This window comes from Aptenodytes patagonicus, chromosome 5 (genome assembly GCF_965638725.1).
Source record: "Aptenodytes patagonicus chromosome 5, bAptPat1.pri.cur, whole genome shotgun sequence".
Classification (NCBI taxonomy): Eukaryota; Metazoa; Chordata; class Aves; order Sphenisciformes; family Spheniscidae; genus Aptenodytes; species Aptenodytes patagonicus.
This window is the reverse complement of record NC_134953.1, coordinates 78,424,109-78,444,095: the sequence shown is the minus strand read 5'-3', so window position 1 is coordinate 78,444,095 and position 19,987 is coordinate 78,424,109. Positions and strand designations below refer to the sequence as shown.

The 19,987-nt window shown below is 37.9% G+C and overlaps 2 protein-coding genes across 6 annotated transcripts in view; one reads left to right on the top strand and one right to left on the bottom strand.

Moving 5' to 3' along the window:
• The window catches only part of PALMD (palmdelphin), a 57,071-nt gene that overhangs the window by 23,840 nt on the left and 13,244 nt on the right, over positions 1 to 19,987 (bottom strand). The window contains exons 2-3 of the mRNA XM_076337814.1: positions 5,594 to 5,639; positions 86 to 166 (exon numbers count right to left, since the gene is read on the bottom strand). Coding sequence (XP_076193929.1) covers positions 86 to 166; positions 5,594 to 5,639 — 127 coding nt within the window. The remainder of the gene's footprint in view (positions 1 to 85; positions 167 to 5,593; positions 5,640 to 19,987) is intronic.
• Positions 12,922 to 19,987, top strand: part of PLPPR5 (phospholipid phosphatase related 5) — a 294,136-nt gene continuing 287,070 nt past the window's right edge. For all 5 annotated transcript variants that reach the window (XR_012995355.1, XM_076337824.1, XM_076337818.1 and 2 more), the window contains exons 1-2: positions 12,922 to 13,044; positions 14,627 to 14,720. The gene's annotated coding sequence lies outside the window, so the exon portion shown is untranslated. The remainder of the gene's footprint in view (positions 13,045 to 14,626; positions 14,721 to 19,987) is intronic.

Sequence of the window (19,987 nt, the reverse complement as noted above, 5' to 3'; positions counted from 1 at the left end):
ATTTGCATTCCAAAATCCAAAACCTTTATTCATGCTGAACAACTTGAGGCTATCTTTAGTTACATAAATCCAACACTTTACTTACCTTTAAATGTTGGTGCTTCATTTTTTCCTCTTCCACTTTTAGACGTTTCTGTGTAATTTCTTCTTGCAGTTTTCTTTTGTCCTACAAATTAAGAGAACAATGAAACTTTTGTTTAGAGAAATTACTTGATGCTAAAAAATTGTTCAAGTGTTGTTCAGTGGAGTGAAATCAATCCATGCAAATAAAGTCTTATTTTAAAGCTTATATGGCGCTCAGGCAGTGCATAATTTTTAGCAGCAACAGCTCGTGTCCTATGCAGGTATGGTTTCCATTACTCTTTCTCTGAAGTACATTTAAACATGTTAATGACCACAAAGCAGGGATGATCCAAATTAGAAATAATTTACTGTTGGGAAGGGTAGAGGAAGAAAACAGGAAGAAATAACATTTGAGCACAATCGTACATGCAAAATGAGGTTAGAAATGGGTCCTGACCAAAATTCCTAAGGCAGCCCACACATCGTTTAGGAGAGGAAAGAGTCTGCATGGTCTACACTGTGCAGCTGTGATACATCGCTAAATGAAATGGGCTGTTGGTGAATCCAGCACTGAGCTTATGTATCTTGTGGCTAATAGCTGAAATAAACAGGAATAAATAAAGACATAGAAATTTATTTCATTAGTCAAATAGTGGTAAAGGTGAACACAGAGAAATGTAGTATGCTTCATATATATTGTTGTTACCTCAATTAAAAAAAAAAGATTTTTGTCTGTGCAAAGGCTGTTTTCATGACTGCTGAACTTTAGAAGGAAAAACCTCAAGCAGTACTGATCTATCATAGTGCCACCTTCATCCTTTTTGCTACAGATTATAGAAAAAAGGAAATGGGATGAACAGTCTCTGAACGCTGGCAACACTTGAGCCTCTTGTGTCTTTGGATAGCTGCTGTCACACGGAGCATCCTTGTGGCTCCTCTATATGAGGCCAAACACTGATTTAGTACTTTGCGTCCTCAGCAGCCAGTGGGAAAGAAATCATGCCAAAGGAGGCTAACTTTTTCTCTTATAAGCTGTATTAATAGGCTATTCTCTTGGTCAGGCTTAATGCTATAAAATCCTGTTATTGGACATGGCAACTTTTGCACTTGTTTCTTCGTATGTTTTAGGGAAGTAAATTAAATCATCTGTTGTCCTGTGCAGACATGTTTGCTGATGGGAGACTAATCCCCCTTTCCTTTCAATTTGAACAGATTACTGATAGGTTTTTTTTTTAACAGTCTGTTTTCAGACAAGTATGGTTTAGGAAGGAGTTAAGTTCTTCACAAACATAGGAAGAGACTTGCCCTTTCAGCTCACCTGAGGAACCAGCTGTGTGTAAAAAGTGTGGAAAGTCAGTAAGAAGGAAGTGCTGGGCATAAGGCTGGGAGTTGTTCTCCACTGTTTCCCTAGGATCTGGGACTTGGAAACAGGAAGAGCTGCAGTGTGCTTGGCTGAATCACTTCGCTGTTGCTGGAAATGAGAAATTACCAGTGGGGCCACAGGCTACAGGGACACTTTGCTTGAAGGATAGGAGGTAGAAGAAACCACCTAGCCTTGCGGAGATTGAGGGTAGGACTACAGGCTGCCCAGGCACAACTGATGGTATGCTGGGGTTTAGTAAACGAATGCGTCAGTGATCTCTTCTCTCTTGCAGTCTGTAGAATGCAGTAGCCATCTATAAACAGCATCTGTACTTTACAATTTTTCCTTGATGGTGTTAGTCTGCCTCTTTACTACACAGAGCAAGTAGGGATCTTGCCTCAAGATACATGCTACCTTCATCTCTGTAGTGGTTTTGGGTTTTGCCAATGCTCTTTAATACAGTTAACAAAGCTACTGATTTAGGATCACTACAATATGTAATTTTTCTGCAGTGTCCCTTTTTAGAGACTTTATCCAAGAGCTGCTATGCTGGATTTTATTCAGCCAGTCCTGATTTTGGACACACAGCATATGGTCTTTGACCTTCACACCTTTCCTTAGTTAGGAAACTTTCCTGATCCCATTGTATAAATGGCCTTTAAATAACCCATCGTTAGGTGAGTAAAGTGTGTCAAGAGCTTGTTTACAGATTATTACAATTCTTGGGGAAACTGCTTTTTCTCTTTACTAAAGGTCTGGATAGGATTCTTAGCCAGAAAATGAACTCTTACTTGGTTTATACTATTAGAACATATTCTAAGTCAATTTAGATATTCTCTTTATACCAGTGGAGAAGTATACTAAGAGTTTGGGCAGTCTGAAATGAGAAGTGGTACACAAAAATACTGTGTAGAAAGAAATCAGAGCGCAAAGGCACAAATAACTGCATTTTAAATTAACTGAGTAATAAGAAACCTATTCAGTAATGAAACTTTTGCCTGTTTCTCCTGTTAGAGGTCTGTGTTTCTTTCGCATACCATATTTTTTCTCTTAAAGTTTTCTACTTGTATCCTTTGGTGTTCTAGCATGTTTTAATTTCACTGGTTGGTAATAAACTTCCATTATACAATTATCCAGATTAAATAGGTTGAAATAGATTGTTTTTTATATATCTAGTCAAAGAAAGCTGAAAGTCTAATGCCAGAAGCTAACTTCAAGGAAGATATATGAGGAACCTTTTTGAAGCTTGTGTTGCCAGGATAATTTTTAAAACCTGTTAGGACACTTCCTATAGTGTATTCTGCTATGCTTTGTCTGCAAATCATGTCTTGCTGTATAAAGCTTTGACTATACATGTAATGGAATAAATATTTATTCCTAGATAGCTGAGATCCATGTTTCTACTAAACTTCATGCTCTGCCCCTGTAGATAATCAAGTTGCTGGCAGAAGTCCTCTAATCCTCTTGTTAATGTGGGCAAGATTTGCTTTTTAGGAAAGAGCACCGTCATCCCTTCCTCTCTGTTGTCCATCAGTGCAAGGTGGGACTTGAGCCTTGGTCCTAATTTTCACTCCTACTGAAACATGTAGGAATCTTTCCTGACTTTTGAGCATAGAAAAGAATTTTGTTCTGAATTGGATCTAACTGAAACAAAGGGAAATGCATCTATGGAGCAGTGTCTTGCTAGGTATCTTGTGTGCCAAGTCCATTAGTTTGTGTCAGTGTTCCACAGTGGTGCCAATGTTGGTCTGCTTGGTCCCATGACAGATGCCGTGTACTATCAAGGCCAATGGAGCAGCTAATGTTTTAGCTGATGTATTTTTGTTTTCATATAACTTTCCAGAGGTAATGCTTGGTTATTGAGGGGTCTTATCTGGAGGTATGGGCACTTTAGTCTGATGGCATGAGACTGCAGAAATGTCATAATTCAAATCTTTAATCATAATTCAAGTCTTTTATCATTTTTGTTTTCCCATGGAATGGAGGATTTGATGAGAAAGGATTAAGCCTAAGGTTCCTCTTTGACTGTTTTGTCTCAACATGTTTGCCACAGCGAACGCTAAAGCTTTTGTATTTTAAGATACGACAGTCTCTCTAACAAAATGGATGCATTTTATTTTTTACTTGTTATATTCTATACACACCAGCAGCAGGTGGAAGCTATATAACAGAGAAAAACGGTTCCTTTTCAGAGCCATGGGAGCACCGAAATCTTAAAATAGTAGTAATAATAAGGTTTTCCTTTTTGCTTTGCTACATAGAGAAGATATGAAAAAGAATTTGAAAGCCCCTAGTGGCTCTGTGAGAGCCAGATGCTGTAAAGGAGCCAGGCATTTAACAACAGAATCCAATCAGGTTTTAGTGCAAGTGTAGGTGTTTACTGCTCTGAGCACCGGAGTGCCCCTTGCTATCCTCTGTTAGATCCTTTACAACATACATCTTGTAGGTAGTGCTTGAAATTCCCAGGTATGTTGCTTGGGACAAACCTTCCAAGTAACTTGCAATTGTAATTGTAATGTGTTGTTTTCTTAGACAACTCATATTGCAGATTCTTAAACCTGATAACTTCACCTTATTTAGGCTCCTTCATTTCTGCAGTGCATTATAACAAATACACTGTTTCAATTAAATGCTCTCAATTGATGAAAGTAGGGAGCAAATCGTTCCTTTACGCAGCAAGTGTAATAAATGAAGCCATGGCCAGAACCCAAATATGATATCCTATTTCCTGTAATGCAAGACACTGGAAGCTGTCACAGTTTCTTAAAAAAATACTTCTCCAGTATTTGTCTGGAGGCAAAGATGCAGCCAGAGGATGCTAACCCCGGTACATTCATAGGAGTCCTCATCAGGCAAGCGTGCTGCCCCATTCCTCCTGCCAGATACCAGGAAGTACAAAACATTGCAAGGCCCGGACTTCTCTGGAGTGCCAAGATATTTCTTATCTTTTGAGCCAATATGCTAGAGACAAAGTCCAGGTTATGAGTGTGGTTGAAACACCATTACAGTTAAACAAACAAATGTACTCTAAACCCTCTAAAACCTTTCAAATTACCTTATCGTGGGCTTGAGTCAGGTCTCAAGTAAATACGATAAATGGGCCTGTTGGCTTTTATCAAGTGTCATAATTAAAACCTAACCAAATTAAAACCCAACCTATTCAAATCCTGTAGATTTCCAGTTATGCCTTCTCACATTTATTTTGATTCCAATAAGGTATTTTTTAACTCTGCCCACCATTTATTCAGCCAGCAGTGTTTGTGTCACAACTAATCTGTCATGCTAAGAGTGTGAAACATACCTCTGTTCCCATTATTTGTTTTTAAAGATTGCCTGTGACAGTGAGTGATCTTTCTGCAGTTTTCCTTTCATCTCAAAGGGCCAAATGTTGTTTCGGTTTAATTCTTTTGTAACTGAATAAGTTTTGGTGGAGATCAAATCAGAGGAGAATTTGGATTCAGCCATTTTTGTCACATCAGGTTATATTCCTTTAAAAAATAACTCGGTAGTTTCTTTAAAACACATCAAATCTTTTGAAGCAGATTTCCCTTCAGAAGAGAAACTGAAAATGTTTTCTAATGTCTTCAGCATAAACTCCACCGAGTTATCTTTTTTTTTTTTCTCCTCTGAAAACCGACAGGTAGGAATTTGCTTAATCCAAGCTTGTCCTTTTTTACTTTTCAGACAGCAATATTCATGATAGTTCATCAGTAATTCAGAAATTGGTTTTGCATTGTGGAATTAAATACAAAAAACTTTCATCTCTCAGTTTTGTTGTGAAATGGGGAAAATTGATTTGTTCTGGAATTCTCTAGCTGCCTTTTGACCTGCTGTCCTTCAGGCAAACATTCAGTTGTGATGATAGTAATATGTATTTTAGACTGTTCAGTAGTGATTTGCACGCATACTTTCACTGCTTTGAATTTAATTTAAAAGTGCAATACAACCCATAATAAAGCCAGTACAGGCAACTTTGCTGTCTTAAAGCAATAGCTTATAAACCAGAATTAAAAAGTAACAATTTCAAGCAGACATAAGTCTCTTACTTTTTCCGTCCTGGGATAAATCATTCTTCAGAAAACACACACTAGCTCATTAACACAATACTACTTCTAAGCCTTTTTTTTTTTTTTTTTTTAATAGGGAGTTATAACTATAAGCACTTACTGTTATGGCCTGGAATCTTTCTTTCAGCAATTCGGCTTCCTCCATTCTAGAAATCAAAAACAGACAAGTATTGAAGGAAAACAGAATGAGACCATAAGCAAAAAGCCTCCTGGTGGGGCTACAAAAAAAGCTGAGGTGATTTGATCCAATTCCAGAGCAGAGAGAAGGCAGAATTTTTGACTTGTCAGGAGAGTCCCTGAACAGATGAGCAGATCAGTCCAGACAGACACATGTAATGAGGGTGTGTAGAAGAGGCAGACGTGGAGAGTGCTGGCATGAGTTGACTGACAAGTTGGAACAGTGGAGTACAAGCCCTTTTCCTTCAGAAGCTGCCAACTCTTTGTTTTAATGTGCTCGGTTAGCGTGCCATTGCTTCTTTAACTGTTAAATGCCCAAACCAGAATCTTCCAGGACCATGGTAGAAGTAAACTTTTATTATGTTCCTATTTCTCTTTCCTCCCTTTGTGTATGCTTCTGGTGATAAACAGATATTTTAAACTTATTAAGTATTCCTATTTCTTATGAAACTTATTTCACCTGTGTGTTTTAACCTGTTGTAATGTTAGCACTGTAGGTGGCATGGTTTTTTTTTTTTTTGAGAGGGCAGTTTTAATTTAGTTTCCTAGATTAAAGTTTTAGAGAAGCTGTGTTAATAGCTGGAAGAATGTTTTAGAATGGCTAACCTAAAGTAAAATAAACTTTAAGCAATTGTGTCTGTCATTCAATGCAAGTGTTAATCTCTGCAATTACTGGTCAGCTATCTAGGACTCAGGGGAAGCTTTGTCTAAGTAAGGATTTCAGGATCATCATTTCAGTGTTACCAAGATGAGTCTAAAATGCCAGCGGCTCTCATGCTGGATTTCCATTCAGCTGACTTGAAGGGTTTTTTTGCTGTGGGCTTCTGCTGAAAACAGCATTATCCTCCTTAAGGGATGGCGTACATTTTGACCTTTCCCATTACATGAGAGGGAGTCAGCCTTCCAAAATCAATCTAGGAAACTTGCAAAACAAGTGGAACTGCCTCTAGTAAAATCCAGTTGTGGAAAAAATTCCAAGGAAGATAAAGCTGAATTCAAACAGCATAAAGATGTAATGTGAATCTGGAATCTCTTTGTTACCCTCAGGATCATGTAACTTAAGCCTTTGAGAGGACACCAACAGGAGGGTCAGTCGGCATGTTTGGTTTTTTCCCTGCTAATTTATTGAGATGACTAAGTTCAGCAGGATTTGGTGAGGGGTTTTACTTTACATGTCAGTACAGTGACCTGAATCTTGGTGGCAAATCAGGCTCATTACTAGCAAATTCTAAGATGTTACAGAGTTGAACACTTGATGGTGAAGTTACATCCTCATAATTCAATATGAATCAATATTTAATTTCAATTTCCAACTTTCTAGTATGTCATCACTCATCCATATACACAAACAGACTATCCCCCTCCTCACTGGGATGAAGGATGCATTAGTGCTTTGTTTATACTGTGATCCACCCTGAGGTTTTGTTCAAACTTGCAAAGACCCCATGTTTTATTCTCCAGTGAAGATCTTTTTTTGTTTTTTAATATTAATATATGTCTCATTTGGTCAGCACCAAAATTAAAAAAATTACCACATAAAAGCAAATGTGAAGTTCAAAGACAAGTGTACTGAGGTATATCAAGAGACAGATTACATGGGAATTTAAATGCATTCTTTTTATGGATTTGAGAATAAGTTCAACCACCCCACTGAATTAAATATATTCTTGCTGTAGAAACCAAGAGAGAGACAGTCTTTCTGTTTAATCTTTCATAAGTTAGTTTAGCTTGCCTTATTATATTTTGAAAAAAACCCCGAAACTTATTTCATCTTTGTTTTCTGTGAAGTTCATCTTGAAATTTAAGTGCATATGTGGATTTCAAAATGTTTAAAAATGTTTAAAGCAGCAAATGATTACATCAGAAATAAGGAAGTCTGTTTTGGGCCAGAATCTGTACTCTGATATAAATGGGATTCCATTCTCAATGGGTGGAGAAATGAGATCAGTATTTCAAGTTCAAATTAGAATCAATGGGATTGCATTGCTTTGAATTTTTATGATCTAAAATATTTTCCTAACTTTATGCTTCAAAATGATTTAAATGCTTTTAAAAATCTTACTTGTGGATGTTACATATTTACAGACCAGAAAAGTATTTAACATGTCTTTCCCTAATCTAAACCCCCAGATTTGGAAGTAACCTGAAGATGGTTTCTAAAATGTTGCTTCCCTTTTTAAGTGACCATTATTAAGAAAGTATTTAAAGCCCATTTTAAACATTTTAAATTGTTTAAATCATATATATCCCCTTGCTAGGCAGGATTTGTTGTTCAGTCAATAGGTTGTTATCTTAATCCTATTCTAAATGGGATTTATGTGCAAGAGAAGAAATGGACCAGCTGTCATTTTGTCTGCCCCTTCAGGCTGCTTCACCAATAGGAGTACCCACGGTGTTATAGGTTAGATCCGTGAATCTGAACAGCTGTGTTTTCAGTCTGCAGGATTCTTGGAACAAGGTTTTTCAGAACTTGCCTGCCAGAAATATATTCAGAGGAAACTGTCCACCTATTCTGCAAGGTTAAGCAAAAAACAAAACAAAAACTTTTGGAAGAATAATGTGTTAGCTTGTGTTTCTGTAACTCGCAACCGTATATTTTTCTTTTGGTAGAGCAGATTCTCTGAGTTATGCAGAAAATGTTTGTTGTATCACATGGTGAGTCATACAGGTTGGATTTTTTTGGCTTCACTTCTTCCTTTGTTCATTTCCATTTTGCACTGGGTACCTAATGTAGGAGTAATGATGAGAATCTAAAGCACAAGGCGAAACACTTGCATTACGAAGTCTTAAAGAAAAATGGGTGGGAATTTAGAAGAATGCAATATCCTAAACCAAATCTAGAAGTAGGACCACAGAAGCACTTTCACAGTTGGAAATGCAAGTTCCATTGTCCGTTTCTGGAGCACAGTCTGAGTACTGGCGTAGAGAAATCCTGGCACTTCAGAACTGTAGCGGCTGACCCTGGCCATACTCTACAAACAAAACCACCCTCAGTTTTACTCATCGCAGTGGGATTTCTTTTGAAACAAATCATTAACCTAAGGTAATACAAGTACAGTGAGTTATAGATTATTGTAGTAGCAAACAATTGCTTCTGAGAAGAAACATCTCATTAAAGGTAAGGGGCAAGATGGTTTCACTTTTTGTAAAAGTGAGTTTGAAGTGAATGGAGTTGATCAGATTGTTATCAGTTGAAAACATAGCCTATACTTTCTGGAAAGAGTGGTTACTGAGCTCACGAATCACCATTTTGTGCATCTTAACTAGTCTGATTATTTTGCTTCGTGATGAGCTGCCTTCTGTAGCTGTGTTTGAAACAGGAAAAAGGCATTTTGGACTTGGTATTGAAGTGAATTTTATATTCTTACAGTGAGCAAACGTACTGCCACTACTATGCATTTGTCTGCATGTAGCCTTGAATCTCTGACAGCAGAGGAACAGAGAGGAGATAAATTTTATTGCAGGTCCCTCATTGAAAATGTCTACTGCAGCGTCCTGTCAATTGACGCAAAGGTCTGGTGTCTGGGATGTCTCATCTGATTGAGAAATGGTCTATTCTCCAGCTAGAACCAAGATTTTGCATTTTAAAGGTGAAGAATAAGCCAACAAGAAATAGAAATTTGAAGATCTAAAACCTTTTGTTTATTCCATGCATACAAATAGACAACTAAAGCCTTTGGGCAGTTGCTCCCAAAACTTTTTTTTAGAGAGACTTTCTCTTTAGCTGTATGTTATTTTCCAAAAGAAACAAAGTTCGTTTGTCTCACTCAAAGGTTGGTTTTGAAGGCTGTTTCCACCATTAATCTGCAAAGTACTTCCAGCTGTTTCAGTCAACAGTGCATTAATATTGCACAATAAGCAGCAAACAGCTTTTATCTAGGATACATCCAGCTAAGGAACTCTTCTGGGGTTCATCATGGTGCTATTTTTTTTTTTTTTTTTTTTTTGCTAAAAAGCTTAAGACAGTTACACTTCTCAGTGATGGCAAACTTAGCAGTAAATAAAAGGCTTGAAAGAATACTAGCCAGAAGCAGCACCTATTGCATTCATTTGTTTTACTTTAACCTGATTTCTTTCATATTATAGATAACACATTTTCATGTATCCATCAAGTCATAAATTCCAAGCTAAACTGGAAGGTGTTTCATGAAAAATGTGTGTGTTAATAACAGGGGAAAAAGGCTTTAAAGTGAGGATAACCTAGAGAGACGAAGTTAAAAACTATCCCCAGAATATAATTTTATATATGTGAAAGTGTATATATGCAAATATATATTTTTTATATATATATAAAATAATTATTAGTAATTAGTAAATATATTAGGTATCTTTATGGGTACTTGTACATGTTTAAATATTGCATCTAGGGGTACGTATAACTACCAGACTAGTTGTGTGTAGCATGCCTGTGGGAGGCATTGCTTGTTTTCCTTCTGTGGCTCATACATCTATAGCTTTCTAGCCTCTCAGTTTCTGTTGAGGTTTTTTAATCTAATGACCTGTTTAGCACGTGGGATTGCCTGATCCTTATCAGGTGAATAAAATTTAAGATGCTTTCTTTTATACTGTAGTCAGAGTCCATATTATATTAGCCAGTATGCTTAAAGATATGTGATAAATCGGGGGGGGGGGGAGAAAAAAAAAAGCCTCATGTCCCTCCATCAAATTATACAATATTAGAAATTATAAAAAAAAAGGTGTACATTTTCAGGATCTTAGAGGAAGTTCATAACAAAACCTCTGCTAGCTCTCAGGAGGGATTAAAACTTTGCCTTGAAGGCCAATTTTGGAGAAGTAATTCCCTACTAGGCAGGCCTTTTAACGTAATGGATTTCTTGGGTCCTCCCACTGAAGCAAAGCCATATCCGAGTATCTCAGTTTTATACAGTTTCATGAAGCTGAATTCTACCTTCTTTATTTGTCTGGGTAGACACACACCCTGAATCTCTGGGAGGAAAAGCCTTGAACTATTATGTTTCTGTTGGTACAACTCCCTTCCTGTTGCTATTCATAACTATGAATAAATTAAGTCTTTAAAATCAAACTAAAGAAACAGCTGTTGGTCATTACCTTCAATTGCTTTTAAAACATTGATTATTTTAATTGTGTTTTATAATAAATCTGCTTGTCAGATATCTTTCAATATTGTAGAGAAGTTTTAGAATGCAGCACAGGCTCCGCCGTCTCTTCCGTGGTAGGTGTGTCTATTATATGCACAGTGGAGCCTAGCTATAAATGCTGTTGTGCTAAATACAGATCATCTTGCCCCTACTTTCTAAAATTACACAGTGAACTTTGCCAAAGTCTATTGATTATTTTTTAATCAGTTAAACATGTTTTTTGTAGCCTTTTTCATGTTCCCAGACACTTGTCAATTCTTGGCCTCATGTATTTTGGAAATGTTTTATGAAACTCTGAATGTGGGAGGCTTTCCGAAGCAGTTTTAACAAACTCTGTTGTCTCTCATTTAAAAATCACACTTCAGTGAATAGTTTAAGTGTAATTACTGTGGTGATATTACATGTGAGATTCTTAACAGAACGTGTTCAGGTGCCTAGATAAGCGATAGGATTGTGTGCGTTTGTTTGTTTAAATGTAAACTGAAATAAATAAACCCACAAAGAGTCTGAAATACTCAGGATCAGAGCCTTAAACATGTTGTGGAATGCATTGCTTGCAACCCAGTATTTTCCAACTGCTGCAGATACACACTTCTAAGAATAGTGCAGAGTTTTAAATCCTACCCAGACAACTGTGTGGGGAATTTTTAGCAGGGCTCTGAGAACCAGCTTTAGTTGTCGTGTAGTTTGGTTGTGTTTCATTAAGCGAAACCAAATACCCCATAACCAGGGCCAAATCCTGGGGAAAGTAACAAAATCCACATGGGTACCGTGCTGTCCATAGTAAGGTAAACTGCATGACATATTCTTCTGATTCTTGTTTTCTGATGCTCTCAGAGAACACAGAGTACAATAGTGGTGTTTGGGTCTAATAGGCCTCCGTAGGATTGCAGAGCAAAATTAGGACCTTGCAGACATATTTTTGTGAATGCTTAGTGCCAGGTGTGGTTTCTCCGAGTACAAGTGCTGCTGGTGGAAGCTGTGGAAGTATAGATGATTTGGTCTAGAAGACAGAGCTGAAGGAGGAATTCCTTAGGAGAAAATCTTTCTTCTGGAGCTGGGGGGGGAGGGGGCATGCAGAAGAGGCAGGGACAAGACTGGAGGTGGTGAAGCCATTCAGCAAGTTCCCCTAATGACCAGCCTCTTGTTTGCAAGCTGAAGAATGGGAGCTGTGTAGGTTACATCAGTTGATTCCCATCTCCTGAGGTATGGGCAGAGAGCTCACCTTGCTCCTGTGGGAAGCTGCCTAACTAGCCTGTGCCTGTAGCAAGGTCTACCCCAAGCACTGGAGCTCAGGTGTTCTGCAAGATGGGATGAACCTTATCTGATAGCTCTCAGCAGAGCAAAGAGGAATTACTGCTTTCTCCACCCACACTTCCAACCACATTTTCCAGCCACTTTCCTTCCTCTAACCACTCTGTGAACCAATTGAATTTGCTAATCTGTCAGGAAAGTAATTAAAAGAAAAAAACCAAACCTAAACCCCCAAATCCATGAGTGTCTGCTATGCCAGTGAGCTGAATAGGCTCAACAGGAGAGAGAGGAGTAGTAGCATTAGGGAGTAAGAAGGAATGGGATTCTGGCTGGGAGATGAGCAGTGAGAGAAGATGGAGAAAACGTGACTCTTCTGGCAGCAGTGAGTTGCTAGATGAACTCAGCCATCTTGCGGGCCTCAGGCTTACCTTACCACAGTGGTCCAAGGACCACGAGAGACCTTATACTGACGTGTATAATAAGCATGCATGCTTGGCTATTTATCTGAAACTTGAAACTGCTGTGAAAACACGATGACTTCAGACTCTGGCAATCCTTCTTGTGCTTCCAGATATTCAGTATCCTTCACTGTGGGTGGGCAAAAAATATCCCACATACAATTTGTTTTGCGTAAGCCTTTCCAAGTATTAATGGAAAAAAATACGTGATAAGATTATGCAAAACTTTATTGTTAGCAGAGCTGATAAGACTATTTATGGCAGATAACACTTGTTGCAAATACAGGCCTATTTTCTTCAATGAAGAAGACCTATTTTTTTGCTGAGGAGTTTGTTATTTGGAAGTAGTGGCTGAGAAAAACTCTCAACTTGTCAGTCATTCAAACTGTTAACTTCAGCTGCCCCCTGTTCATCTGCAGTGCCGGGTAGGTCATCTGAATAACATGGGGACTCTGACTGAACGGCTGACACCTGCCACGTGGAGTGCCAAGTGATGCAGCGCAAGCAGCTGAAGCTGAATAGTCATCCGGATGCCTGTGAAAGTATGTCACCAACTTATGTTTTTCAACAGATTCAAGTATTTCACTTCTGCTTCTCATAGCTCTGTATATTTACTTAACCCCTTACCTTAGAGTGGTGATTATTAACTAGGAGCAAAAAAACCTTGGTGTAATATGGTTTCCTTTATTTTTCTTGTAAGATTTGTTTTGATTGTTGGGATTTCAGACCTGTTTCATAGCTACATTTTCTTACAAGAAAGGTAATATTATCTTCTTTTCACCTGAATCTGAAGTGGATCGTTTGAGTGATATTATACTGTTTGCTTGATATTCACTTGGGGTGAAATTACATGAGAATTTTGAACTGATACAGAGGCCGTGTGGTGCTAAGAGGCATCCTGCTTCTCCCTCTCTCAGTCCTGGACGTGTATTCCCACAGATTACTTGGCTGTCTGCTCACTGAACCCGCTTGCTAAGCTGACAGGGAACTAACCAAGCAAAATGGTGGCTCTTGCTGAGCTAGTGAGTCAAATCATTGCCCAGAGAAGTCTGAGTGCCAAAACGTGGTAAAGGAAGAGGACAGAGGGTGAAACTGTGGCTACTGGAAAATGCAAAGGAGGGGGAAAGAGCAGGGGAAGAGGAGTAGGAAGAAAGGGAAGTGGTGGTAAGCTGTTGGATAAACTAAGCTGTTAAATGTAAATTTACCTTTACAGACTATTTAACACAATGTGGGGAAACCTTTTTTTTTTCTTCCCCCTGAAGGCTGACTAGGCCTTCCAAACACTGTTGGCAGATCAAAGGTTAATATTTTAATATCCATGAATAATGCAAAAAATAATCTGGCTGCAAGTTGTATGAAAGAATATTTTGGGGAATATAAAAGCTCTTTTCTTGTCATATCTTCTCAGCTGTGAACAAGTTCTTTTCCCAGTGACATCAGGAAAGCCAAGCTAATCTGCAGCTCATGGTACTGCTTAATTAGATGTAATTTCTGAAGAGTGTCTTTGCAAATTTCTCTTCCTCCTAGCAAGCAGGATCTTTGGTTGGTTGGGAGATCCATTATAGTCTTTGTTTAGATTTCTCACTGTCCAAATGCACCTGGAGACTGATGGCCTGCGAAGGCTGGAGTTGGATATTATTTTAATAATCTATTTTAGCAAAACATTTTTACATTTGAAAATAACACTGTTGCATTTAGCCCGTAGGTGAAATGACTTTTTGAAAAGGGTTTTGATGCATAGTGTAAATCTGGAAAAGGGTCTTGTCAGGTAATTTCTCATTTCACAAAGTATTATAATAGCTTCCTGTAAAGGGGATCTAGCTATATTGACAGGCTTATAGCCAATGGAGTTAGGAGACTTCAGGAAGCCAGTTCTTGGGGTTTGGATTAGAAACTTAATCCATGTTTCTTGCTTGTAATCATCACTGGATTGGACACAAATAATTTTGGTGTTTGAAGGAAAAATCAAGAACACACTAGCAGTTCTAGTCGACTGCTATTATCCTTTAATATAGTTGGTCTGTTCTCTTACTTATTTTGGCTAATGCAGCTCAGGATTGTAATAAAAAATTGTCATCATCTCGTGGCTGCTCAGTGCTTGTATGACAAGTTTTATATTCTCAGTTTGCAGTGGACCATCAGCAATGGGAGAAGAACCAAGGAATGAGTAGCCCATACAGTAACCTGTCTTTTCACTGAAGGAACACCATATGTCAGTGTAAGTATCAACACCTTTTCACATAGTCTACACTTCAAATACCAGTAAAAAGTTAATTATTAAAGTTAATTTCTGCTGAGATTCAAGAATGTTCTTTATGTAAATATCCTTTCTCCAATTGTACAAAGTATATGTTCAGGTAGGTTCATGTTAACACTTGATTCTCTTAGGGGACAGCCGCTTATATGTCACATATAAGTATTGCTTGGAATTTATGCCATAAATCTCAATAACTGTTGCACTGATTTATTGCTGAGTTGTTTAATGTTATAGCTGAGAAATTGAAGAGCTGAAGTTAGATAGATCAAACAACTTCAATAACATCAATTTGGACCTCCAGCTAGCCGAGTATGGCACTTTTGGGGACCTAATGATCTATCTGAAGGAAATGTTGGCTTAAACACAGCTGAGGGACCTTAGCTCTCTTTAGTCCTAAGAAATGTCCTACAGCAAGGTCATATCATTCTGAACTGATTCTTTTTACCAGTATGGAATTTATTTCATGGTTGACACAGTTTCATTTCATATGTGTTGCTCATATCTAGAGAACTTCACGCCTTTTAATCATATAGGCATATTTCTTATATCATCTCCTAGCCCCTCATTAATTTCATAATTCTGTAAATATCTCAATTAAAAATATTGACAGGCTGTGATTTCAGGTTCCTATTTTGAATACTGGTTGTAGCATAGTAGATTAAATAAAAATGAATTTGCATTTTTAGGAGTACCCCGCCACCACCACAAATTGAACAACTGCAATTAAGAGATGTCTTGAGGGTTACCTGTTCTTAACAGAGGCAGAAGATGGCTTTTGTAGTAATCATTTGGCTTCAGAGAACTGCAGAAAAAAGTTTCCCTTATTGGGAGATCTGATCACTGGCTTTCTGAAGCTAGGTTAAAACAATTTTTTGAGATATGTGCATGAATTCTCAAGAAGTGCAATATAGATCAGAAAAGGAGTAATTTCTACACATTATGACCACAACTCGTAGCTACGTTTAGCTTAGTTTGTCTATGTTCAGATAGTGACACTGGGACCTGTCCTGAAAAATAGGTGAAGTTGTGTGTCGGGGATTTTCGGAGCTGTGTGAGTGTCCCGAGCTTGCACTAACTGGGTTGTGCAGGGCTGAGCTAATGCTGCCAGTTGTGTGCTACCATATGCAAATTAGCAGTTAGAACTGACGATGCAGGTACTGGTATGGGTTTGTTCAGTGGCTCCTGCTAAGGGCTTAAAACCAACTCTTCTCCTAAGCCCTCGTTCCTTTGACTGCAGGCTTTTGTCTTAATTGCCCTACCTTTATGACAGCTTCAGCAAAACTGACGGCAACACCTGAGCTGCCGGCTGGCACTTTCTCCAAACTGAGAGAGTCTGCTTTCCAAAAACCCTTGTGTGAGCCTCAGCCTCTTCCACCTCCTCCTCCCACTTCTGCTAGACATTATCCTAATCCTCAGTCTTTCTCCTATCCTATATTAATCCTATAAACCCTGAGCAAATCCGTATACCTCTGTCAGTGTTTGGTGAGGAAGGTCCTGTTCCCCAGGATAACAGCTCTCAGTGTGCACAGTCTGCACTGACAGGCTGCAGTCAAAACTGACCACAGTTTGAGTCCCCCAGTTTAACTGTCCCTAACCTAAGCAATTATGAAACCCTCAGAGCAGCTTTAAGTGTTCGTAGGACATTCTGAAAATATTCCTCACATACGGGTCCCTTAGGTTGTGTTGTGTATGATGCTTGTGGTGTAGGACTCTCTTTGAGTGAGTGAAATTAAATGCCAGTTTTGAAAACAACGTGAGAAATACAATAATAGACATATAGGACAGACTTTGAAAGATCATGAGTGTGACTGAAGCAATCAGGATTTCGTTCTGATTACACAGAGCTTTCAAAGAGAAATGTGAATCAACAAAACATCTTGACTCTTGATTCTTCTTGTTTCTCTTCTAGAAAATTACTTTAAATTCTCTAGTTAACCTTGGAAGTACTGATTCAGTTGTGATTTTCTCATTCCTGTAGGTAAAAGCTTTCTGTAGTACAGCTTGTCAAAAACATTTGGTATGAAAAGCAGATATACTAGAGACTGCCACAAATCCTCCTGTGCTAAATCAATGCTTTTGGATCCACCTTCCATTCTGGTTTTTTCCCCCCATATACTTCTTACCTGCATGCTGTGAATGAATCCTACAATTATTAGATCCTACAATCTATTATCCTAGATTAACCTCTTAATTGTATTTTTTTTATCTAGCTTCACCTTTAATTTACTTACTTGATCTTTTGAGTGATTAGCCAACAAACTTTGGTCTGATTTACAAGAACACTCCTAGCTGGTGAGACAATGACTAATCTCACTAATTTACAGTTACCTCTAGTATCTAGATACCCTCGGTTTTAGACATGAAACTGGGATAAGAATTATTTTAATTCTTTGGTTTGTTACATCTTTGATTATTCAATTATTTTGTCATTTAATCATTCGAAATAATGAAAAGGTTTACAACAATTCATGAACAAGGTGCCGCCTCATTCCATGTAGATGTGGGATGATTAATAAACAGTTTGAGATCTGTCATGCATTCTTGTTTATCTGTAGGCTAAATTAGTAGTCTGCCTGGGTTAATCTCAGCACTTTAGAAGTTTACAGAGAGTCTCTGATGGCATCTGCCTCCAGTCTGCTTAATTACAAAACAGTTAGATTTGCCTAATCGGGCTTTTGGTTTTTTCCTTTCAAACTCTGGTTTGCTAGGCTCATATCAATAACAAAGCATTATGAAGGAATAGCTGAAGATCTCTATGTTCCTTTGGACTTCTGTATATCGTGAGAATTCTTCATTAGCAGTGTTTCATATTTTTTCTCTGACAATAATGCCTATACATGGCAAATAGACCTTTGCAGTGGCCCTCTGCAATTCAGAAATGACAAACTGCTCCGCATGTGTGTTGCAGTTCTAAGAAAGTGAATCTTATTTTTTTTTTCCTAAGGCTCACATGTATGAGAGACATAATGTAAATGACAGTACTAGTTTACAATTATTATAATTCAAACCCAGTACTGCTTAGAGCTAAAACAACAGTACGGTATTCACAGTGGTTGAGGTCTTGAAGTGCCATTGTGCAGTGGGAAGACTACACTTGTTAAATTAAAACTGTAAGTGGCCTTTTGTACTCTTCAGTGTCTTGATCTGTGACACTTTTTCAAAAAACAGAAACTATTGAAAGCAACTGAATCTAAAACCATCTGATTCAACTGGTAATGGCTTATTGTTAGGTATCTTGATCAGACAATTCTTGCTTGAGGATTAATATATTGGCTGGGAAAATAATCATTGCAAATTCTTCTTTGGTCCTTTAAACAAGAATAAAAAAATGCTAGCAACTTACAACTTATCTTCATTGCCATATCAAAATTGTTTGCAAGAGAAACTTGTGATATAGAAGTAGAGAATAAATTGACAACATTTTGAAGAAGAGTTGAATGAACACCAAAATTAGTTTTTTGTGGTTTTTCTCCCCCCTCAACACCATGAAGGATCAGAATTAGCGTTCACAGGCCTGCATTAAATGAAAAACGAGTAATGCTACACAGTCAAGAAACAGTTTATACATCTACCACATCATATTAAAGTTTGACAGAGTTTCTAGTGACTTCTAACAAACTATGTTACTTTCCAGCTGAACTGCTGTGATATTTGAAGACAGCAATAACTGCTTTCACAAAACCGTAAAGCCTCGGCTGTGGTTTTGCTCCTTTGCAGATGCCATTTTCCCTTGAATGGAGAGGAATAATTTTTTCTTAACCATTCTTTGGTACAATAAGTAGAAGTGTAGTCTTCAACAAAAGTTATTGATTTAATCTGTAGCATATAGCACAGTTTAAAATTCCTGAGAGAAACGTGCATTGCTATTAAAAGAGGTAGATAGTATGACCCAAATAATTTCTGGCTTGTCAGTCTAACATCATCAGTTCCAGGCAAAGTGTTGGGTAGGCTGATACAAGATCTAATAATGCATTAAAGGAAAGTGATATAGTGAGTACCAATACATGGGAAATAAATTCTGTCATTCTAATTTGATGTTACTTCTGGGAAAGGTAATGGAGTAGGTATATTATTTTCATTGATACCTTCATTAGGAACCAAATTTACATAAAGCCAGCTCAAGAGCACAGAGATTGTGAGAGCTAAAAAGTAAAGATGACAGTTCACTGGCATGGGGTGATCTGGAACACTAGCAGACTGTGTGCTCATAACCAACATTCATTTCAATACTGTCAAAAGCAGGGTCATATGTTTAGGAAGGATGAAATTCCTCAGATTAAGGCACTGCCCTGAGACCTTATGATGCTGAGGAGATCTTGGGAGTCATGCTGGATAATCAGATGAATATTAACTCTGATAGCAAACCTGTAGCTAAAATGGCTAATGTTCTAAAGAGATTTAAAGTTCCTCTGTATTTGGGAATGAGTGCAACTGTTGTGGGGAATAGATTGTCCAATTTTGCTGGCAATGTTTCAAGAAGTATGCTAAAATCTGACTGGAATGTTATGAGAAGAATGATAGAAGGATTTAATAGAAACTATATTCTGCAAAAGGAGCTTAACTTATTAAATAAGTTAAGTGGTTCTTCAGGAACACTCTATAAGAAACAGAAATTTGGTAATGAAGGCCTGCTTACTTTTAACAAAATGATAACAAAATTCAGTGACTGGGTGTTGAAAGTTGAAATTTCTGCGTGCTAGAAGAGATTTTTAACAGGGATATTAAGCAGTTAACACAACAAGGTCTGAGTGCAGTCTCTGTTGCTGCAGACTTAAAAAAAAGGGATTCCTTTGGCTGACAAAACCTGACAAATTTCTTAGCATGCTCAGGAAAGTGACCAATTAGATGGTACAAAAATGGCTTAATCAAGGGTCAGCCAAACTTATTAATACTGTTTTGGGCACTTACTGAAATAAGAGTAGCAAAAATCCCTGATGTAGGGCTGGTATTCCCTTCCCCCCAGCCATTCTGCCACCCCAGCGATCAGAAACACTCTTTGCTCTTCCACAGTTTCTCTGGAACTGTTTTCAGGTTGTGAGAACACCTAAGCTTTCCTTATTATCTCAGACAGCACTTTCTAGTTTTAATGAAACATTTCCAGGTTTTTCTCTGAAGATGAAGTTTCCTGGTGGTTGACAGACACAAGTAAGAGTACAGGTGGGAGTAAGACTCTTCCTTTAAGCTAAATTTATTTCAGATTTATACCTAGCCAAAATACTTATATTCAA